Genomic DNA, 8,087 nt, shown 5'->3' with positions numbered 1-8,087 from the left:
TCATTTAAATTATCTCAAGAATCTCAAATAGGTACCAAACTTATAATTTATAGCGTAATAAAAACACTAATTAGGGAATACAACTATAAGAATGTTGAATAAAAACGAATTCTTGTACATTTTAATATAAAATATTTATTTACATCTATTTGTTATTGCTTGTCAATAGTTTGTCTTAAAGAACTCCGTGAATATACCAGTATCCAATCTGTATATTCATACAAAAATATCATTCGATTAGTGTAAATATATTTTGTAATACACTGTTTAACAATTGCTAGTCAGTTTTTCTTTAGAAAATGCTTTAAAGTCTATTAAAAATATTTCCATATTTTCTAGGCATCCTGTCGTAAGGCGATTTCTGTGCCCCGCGGGGCTAATATTGTCCTGTTTTAATTTTTTGTATTTCAAAAAATGCAATACAAATTGTAAATGTCACTCGATAAATTGCTCTCCATAAGTCTGTGTTCAATTTGGCAGAATTTTCTGAGCATTTTTGTTTTTAATTAATATTCAGTTAGTCATTGGTCCTAAATAATTTGGCTAACGAACTTGAAATTCGAAAGGCGTCCAACAATTTGAGCTTATTTTTCTTTGTAGTTTCCTCTCTGTGGTACAAAATTAGTTTAGCTAATCACATGGAAAACGGAGAATATGATGTAAATCCCATGGAACCTTTTAGGTCAATTGGGATTGCCGCTCTCCTTTTGTTTGAACTTGGTGGAGTATTTGTAGAAGTCGGACATCTCAAAGGGTTTGGTCACCTCTTTGTATGGCTGGAAAGTGGCCTGCTGCACGACGGTCATGTTCTTTGGCGACTCGATGCGAATTTCCGGCGATAAACTGGCAGTGGCCACGGTTAAAGGCGGCGATACCAACGCCGTTTGTATAGCATTAGCATTGCCATGAGCAAGTCCGGATGCAATACTTCCACTCCCACTGTGATTCAGATTCTGATTGGCAGGTGGCGGTCTTGGCGGCGGTGTAGGCTGCTGCATTTGACTTGGCTTGGGCGGTAGATTTCGTAGCGCCGGTATGTCCAGCGGTTCCAGTGGATACGACACAGATATGCCCAAAGTCTGCTCCATAGCGTTGAGGTACGATGTCGATTGACTGAGCAAAGCTTTCGAACTGGTATTCACTGCATAGCTGGCACTTGGGTAATTCTGCGCGGGCCGCTGATTGGACATCGAGTAGTGACGCCCAGCCACCGACATCGATTGAGAGGAGAGTTTGGCGCGGGGTTTGCTCGTTGCCATGGCTGCTGCTCCGGTAATACTGCTGCCATTACTACTCCCAGCCGGACTGTGCGGCTGTGAGTCCATCTGCCTTATTACAGCCGGTCCATCGAGCGACGATTCCATCCACTGCTTGGACTTGGGCTTCTTTTCAATCGTGGTCGTGGATGAGGAGGACAAGGAGATCTCATCGTGCGGCGCATAGCGACTGGGTGGCATTGGCACCGCCAGCATATCGCTGGAATGCGATTTAACTTCGATTATACCCAATTGAGGAGGTGTTAGGGGTGCTATGTGTGACTGAGAACGCCAGCGATATTGCTGCTGGTGCTGGGCTGCTTCCATATCGACAGAAATGTAGCTGGGCGCCAAGGATATTGCATCCAGTTGCCGCTGCTGCTGATGAAGCAAAGGATTACGTTGCTCATAGCTGTGATTGCTCGGCGAAGCCAAGGGGGAAACATATTTCTTAATGTTCTGACTTGATTTGATGAAGCCGCCCTCATTGTAACTCTGATGGGTGGGCGATAAGTAATACTTATCGCACTGCACAATAATTGGCTGCTGCTGGGGAGCAACTTGCGGTGGCTGCCTCAAAGTGGCCACATTCGAGGAGTTTGCCGAGTACATCGAAATGACATCCGGCTGCGTTCGCTGGTAGTTCATGTTCATCACCAGATGCGCCTGTTGTTGCTGATGCTGCTGCTGCTGGCGCATATATTGCATTTGACTGGGCGTCGGTGTGGGTCGCTTCTTCAGGGCGCTCTTCACCAGCGGCGGCTGTTGCTGCGCCTGCTGCTGGGCCACGCCTATCACCAGCATATCGCCCGCCCCCGCCGACGAGGAGGAGGGCTGGTAATTGTCATATTCGGAACTGCGATTCGATAGCGTTTCCGACTGACGATTGTTATTGTTGTTATTGGTCATCTGGCTCTCTCGACTTTCCCGGCTCGTTGTGCTTTGTTTCCTCCTGAGTATAGAGCTGTTTTCCCTGGCCAAAGCCTGGAGTTGCTGTTCATGTTTGTACTGTTGGGCTAGTTGGACGAAAAACTCATTGACTGTCATCTGTTCATAGTTGCCATTGATAATGGCCGTTTCCTGCTTCTGAATTTGCTGCAACAGCCAGCTTTTTTCACTCAGTCTCTGCTCCAAAGCCTGTTTCCTGGCCTCCAGATTTTCCTTTCTAACCTTGGGATCATCCTCGTTTTTGTTATTGTTGTTGTAGCTATTATTGTTTATATTATTTGTGTTGTTGTTGTTGTTGTGGAGGTTGTTCGTGGAGTTGCTTGTAGTTGCCGCCTGTTCCTCATCTTTAAGACTGGCCATATTTCTGCTCTTAGGCGCTTTCAATTGCATCGCCAGTGGTTGCTTGGGTTCGTCGGCTTCGTTGGTGGGTTGTTGGTGCGGGTTTTGATATTTCGGGGGATCCTAGAAAAGACAAGCAGTCTTTGATCAGTCGCCTTCTAAGCTGGTTTTATTTTTATGTAATTTATGTGGGGTTTTTTTTGATTGGGGGTATTCAACTAGCTCTGATACGGGATGTTAATCTATTAAAAAAGCCTAAGATGTGAATATTATGAAAGTTTCATTAACAAATTTTGTATTTTTTATTGTCTGTTTCGATATTAAAGGTTTAGTTGTTCACTTGAAGAACTCTAAGCACTGATTTTTGAAAATCTTGACACATGGATCCTATAAAATGACTAAATTTGTGTTATCAACAGCAACACATGTTTAGTTGCTTACTTAAAGAACCCTAAGCTATGATTTTTAAAATTCTTGATATTTGAATCTTATTAAAATAGTTTATAAGGTACAAAAATATATATAATGGTTTTTTAAACTCAGTATCAGATCTGCTGAATACCCCAAAATGATTTTAGTTCAGAGTTAGCTTTTTGTATTAGAGACGTGCACTAGTTAATTTGTTGTATGTACAGACTTAGTTTTTGTTTGTTTCCGATTTCCACCCGTTTCATCACGCACCACAACCACTGTAAACCTTGAAGCGAACCCTCTCCAAAAAATGGCCAGAACATTAACCCAAACATAGAGAAGCTCGATGAGGTGTTATTTGTTTGTAGTGTGTATGGTTTTTTTTATAACTTTTTTTCTTTGTACAGTCTTGTTTTTGTTTTTTTTGTGGCCTTCGCAGCCGGCGATGACTTAATATCAAACGTGCAAAAGTCGTTGAATTAAGTGCGCCTACAGTGGATGCTCGCTGAGAGGAACCAAACTGGTTTTTCTCCGCATCTCCAGTAGTTTCCATTTCCACTGTGGGGGTTGGTTTCTAATTAAAGAACCTCCACTGTGCATGTTTAATGGTGTAAATGGTGCACACGCATACACGCACAAAGACAACAACAACTACGCTTATGACTAACAAATATAAATTATAATGCATAATTTAAACAGATCGATTGGCCCACACAAACATAAAAAAACAAAAACAACAACAAATAAAACGGGTCAAGAACGGAAAACGGTAAAACAAAAACAACTTTTAACTCACCAAAAGAAGACCTTTGTTGTTGTTGTTGCTGCCTGCTGCTGCTGCTTATGTCGTCGTAAAAACAAACAAGAACCGTTATGTTTGGCAGCGCCTGTGAATGAGTTAATTTTTAATTGTTGGCCATTACAATTTCGGCAAATTGGCAGAAACATTAGTAGTAGTAGTTACTCAGGTGAGGCAAACGGAAGGGAGAGAGAGAGGGAGAGAGGAGCACACCTTTCCGTTTTATCGCTGGAAATGCGGTCGCATAGCGTCGCTGTTGTTGCAACGCCGCGTCCTCCCGCAGAAAAACAACTAAACTGGCGTTATTTTCCACTTTGAGTGCGTGCTTTTCGATTTGTGCGCTGCGCGTTTGAGCAATTGGGTTGTGCAGCACTTGAGCTCGGCTTAACTAAACCAAAAATTGAGCAAATTATACGGAAAACTCGCAAGAAAACAGACTGCAATGCTGCGCCTACATAATTAAACAAAAACTTGCACGCACACAAACGCACTCGCGGGCAGTGTTGGCAAGCGGTGGGGCTCTTTCCGTGCTGTTAGGCGCAAGTGATCTGTATGTTAGCGAACTGTTACCGGAGTAACGGTGGGGAAGTCACTGGTACGGAAACAGTGAATTCTAAATGATTTCTGGCTAGTATTTTAAAACAAAGAATTATATTTGAACTGATATTAATACAAATAAACTCGTAAATAATTATCAAATCGATTAAATTTTCTTTTATGTGATTTATAAAAATATTTCCGTAAAACCGTAAAAATGATTGTTTGATTGTTTTTTAATGGTGCCTTTTCTCTACAAACCAAATTTTCAACTATTGACTTAAGGAATGATTTTTGTGAATCCTTACATTATGTGTAATTATTTAATGACACATTTCGAAGACTTGTTAATCATTATAATTGTCTATAGTTTAATATCAAGCTAATAAAACTAGATTATTAATTAAAAATCAAGATTAAGATAAATATTTTCGATAGCTTTTCTTGTGAACGAATATTTTTAGTCACTTTTTAGACCTTTAAAATTATGAATTTTATACTATTTAATGGCACATTTCGAAAACTTGTTAATCATTATATTTGTCTACAGTTTAACATCGAGCAAATAAAACATGATTATTGAGACAATTCTGAATTTTATATTTCGAAGACTTGTTAATCATTATAATTTGATTATTAATTAAAGATCTTTATTTTTCGGTAGCTTTTCTGTGAACGAATATTTTTAGTCACTTTTTAGACCTAGTCACGTCGAGTCACAACATTGCGCATCACTGTTCCGCACTGTTAACCAGAAACAGTGTTGTTGCACGCCGGCCGACGAAAGACTCATCCAACGAACCAAATTGCAGCCGCAAGTGAAGGTATTTCAGCAGCAGCCAATTGGACGTTTTATTACATAAATTCGCGTTTTCCGGCTGGAAAAGTAAAGGTTTCTCTATGTCATTGCAGTTGTTGAAAGCGCTAACCCACCTGCGCAGCGCCACCTCAGCCGTGAGAAGTCAGATAGCGAGAAAAACGTGGAGCGAGCACATTGCCACGAAAGTCTTTTTTGGCACGAACACCACTCCCGCCTCCGCCGCCGCATCACCACCCACTCAAACTTGGGGCGCCAAGAAGCAGAATAGAAAGGTCAAGCTAAGATCCGCAGCAGCTGCCGAGTTCATCATGTCGAATCCGGAGATCGAGGCCCAGTTGGCTCCTCTGCGGGAGCGGGTTCAGGAGCAGGGCAACCTGGTGAGGGATCTCAAGGCCAAAGGAGCAGCCGAGCTGGACGTCAAGAAGGCGGTGGCCGAGCTGAAGGCACGCAAGAAGCTGCTGGAGGACAAGGAGCTCGCTTTGACCCCCAGCGTAGTTAGCTTCGATCGCGCCAAGATGGAGGATCTCCTCAAGCGGCGCTTCTTCTACGACCAGAGTTTCGCTATTTATGGCGGCATCACTGGGCAGTATGACTTTGGTCCCATGGGCTGTGCCCTCAAATCCAACATCCTGGCCCTGTGGCGTCAGTATTTCGCGCTCGAGGAGCAAATGCTGGAGGTGGACTGCTCTATTTTGACCCCCGAACCCGTGCTGAAGGCCTCTGGTCACGTGGAGCGCTTCGCCGATTTGATGGTCAAGGACACGAAGACCGGCGAATGCTTCCGCCTGGATCATCTCATCAAGCAGGCTCTGGAGAAGCTTTCCAAGGCCAAGGAGGCCACCGCCCAACTGCAGGCCGAGTGCGAGGACATCATCATCAAGCTGGATGGCCTGAACAAGCAGGAATTGGCCGATGTGCTGGCCAAGTACAATATAAAATCCCCCTTAACTGGCAACGATTTGACCGAGCCCATTGAGTTCAACCTAATGTTCGCCACCCAAATCGGACCCACTGGCCTGGTGAAGGGCTTCCTGCGACCGGAAACCGCCCAGGGCATCTTTGTGAACTTCAAGCGGCTGCTGGAATTCAATCAGGGCAAGCTTCCCTTTGCCGTGGCCCAGATTGGCAACTCTTTCCGCAACGAAATCTCACCCAGATCGGGTTTGATTCGTGTGCGTGAGTTCACCATGGCGGAGATTGAGCATTTCTGCGATCCCGTGTTGAAGGATCATCCCAAATTCGGTAATGTCAAGGCGGAGAAGATGACCCTCTATTCGGCCTGCAATCAGATGGACGGAAAGTCCGCCAGTCAAGTGGAAATTGGCGTAGCTGTGGCGCAGAAACTGGTGGCCAACGAGACGCTGGGCTATTACATGGCCCGCATCCAGCAGTTCCTCCTGGCCATCGGCATCAAGGCGGAGTGCCTGCGTTTCCGCCAGCACATGTCCAATGAGATGGCTCACTATGCCTGCGATTGCTGGGACGCCGAGATTCTCACCTCCTACGGTTGGGTGGAGTGCGTGGGCTGTGCCGATCGCAGTGCCTACGATTTGGGTCAGCACACGGCGGCCACCGGAGTGCGACTCGTCGCCGAGAAGCGTCTGCCGGCGCCCAAAACCGTCGAGGTCAGCGAAATTGTGCCCAACAAGCAGGCTTTGGGCAAGACTTTCAAGAAGGAGGCCAAGAACATTACGGATGCCTTGGCCAAGCTGTCGCTGGAGGAGATTACTCAGGTGGAGCAGGAGTTATCCACCAATGGTCAATACAAGCTGACCACAGCCGATGGTCAGAGCCACGAGCTCGGCAAGGAGACCATCAGTGTGAAGCACTCGTCGAAAACGGTGCATGTGGAGGAGTTTATCCCCAGCGTGGTGGAGCCCTCCTTTGGTATTGGTCGCATCATGTACTCCCTGCTGGAGCACAGTTTCCAGTGTCGCGATGGCGACGAGCAGCGCTGCTACTTCACCCTGCCCCCGTTGGTGGCGCCCATCAAGTGCTCCATCCTCCCGCTTTCCAACAATGCGGATTTCCAACCGTACACACAGAAACTTTCTTCTGCGTTGACCAAGGCGGAACTGTCGCACAAGGTGGACGATTCCAGCGGCTCCATTGGCCGGCGATATGCGCGCACGGATGAGATTGCCATTCCCTACGGCATCACCGTCGACTTTGACACGCTGAAGGAGCCGCACACGGTGACGCTGCGGGATCGCAACTCGATGAAGCAGGTGCGCGTCGGTCTGGAGGAGGTTGTGGGCGTGGTCAAGGACCTGGCGACGGCGAGAACCTCCTGGGAGAAGGTCACCGAGCAGTATCCCCTGTTCGAGCAGCAGGAGGCCAGCAAGTAACTGGATTATTATGACCGACGAGTTTCTCACGCTTGACACGCATTTACCGAGTCGAAACCGTTTTCTATTTCTTTTATACCTACGCTTAAAATTGAATAAACATGCAACATTTAATGCTTCGCAGGCTGGAAGTGGAGGTTGATTTTATTTTTTGGAATAATTTGAGGTTTTTTAAATCATTTGTTTTTTATTTAATAATACGGATTTTAGACAAAATACCTTAATTATATTGTTTTACCTTAAATCTTATTTTACTATTATTATATGAGAAACTAACGCTTATATTTTAAAAATGTTGCACTTATGATTCTAATGTATACTGATTACTGGGAGTCGCTCAGGACAATTGTACACATTTAAAATTGCAAAATAGGAATGATTTTAATTTTGATAATGTTTGTTTTTACTTATTATTGCGTTGTAATCTTTCCTTTGACTCACTTTTTGTTTTAAACTTTAAAATTTAAATTTAATTATATTAATTCGATCGGGACAAAAATATAAGTGGTTTTACGGACATCTTTTTAACTGCCAAATTGAAATAATGTCGCTGTGAAATTTCTTAGTTAAATAATAAAATCGTGAAAGCTGTGAAAAATGTTTTGATTAAAGTTTACAAAAGATCCATA

The 8,087-nt window shown here is 44.2% G+C and overlaps 2 protein-coding genes across 2 annotated transcripts; one reads left to right on the top strand and one right to left on the bottom strand.

Moving 5' to 3' along the window:
• Positions 1 to 131: 131 nt before the first annotated feature.
• Positions 132 to 4,230, bottom strand: sstn (stepping stone). The gene is made up of 3 exons (XM_017150875.3): positions 3,967 to 4,230; positions 3,751 to 3,841; positions 132 to 2,666 (listed from the first exon to the last, which is right to left on the bottom strand). Exon 3 carries the CDS (start codon positions 2,592 to 2,594, stop codon positions 684 to 686), a length of 1,911 nt encoding a protein of 636 aa, XP_017006364.2. The 5' UTR covers positions 2,595 to 2,666; positions 3,751 to 3,841; positions 3,967 to 4,230; the 3' UTR covers positions 132 to 683.
• A 772-nt stretch (positions 4,231 to 5,002) lies between these two features.
• On the top strand, positions 5,003 to 7,585 carry GlyRS (glycine--tRNA ligase). The gene is made up of 2 exons (XM_017150973.3): positions 5,003 to 5,114; positions 5,203 to 7,585. Exon 2 carries the CDS (start codon positions 5,419 to 5,421, stop codon positions 7,456 to 7,458), a length of 2,040 nt encoding a protein of 679 aa, XP_017006462.3. The 5' UTR covers positions 5,003 to 5,114; positions 5,203 to 5,418; the 3' UTR covers positions 7,459 to 7,585.
• The last annotated feature ends 502 nt before the right edge of the window (positions 7,586 to 8,087 follow it).

Source organism: Drosophila takahashii, chromosome 3L (genome assembly GCF_030179915.1).
Source record: "Drosophila takahashii strain IR98-3 E-12201 chromosome 3L, DtakHiC1v2, whole genome shotgun sequence".
In the NCBI taxonomy this organism is placed as follows: domain Eukaryota; kingdom Metazoa; phylum Arthropoda; class Insecta; order Diptera; family Drosophilidae; genus Drosophila; species Drosophila takahashii.
Note: the sequence above shows the minus strand (reverse complement) of the source record. Positions and strands in the feature narration are given on the sequence as shown.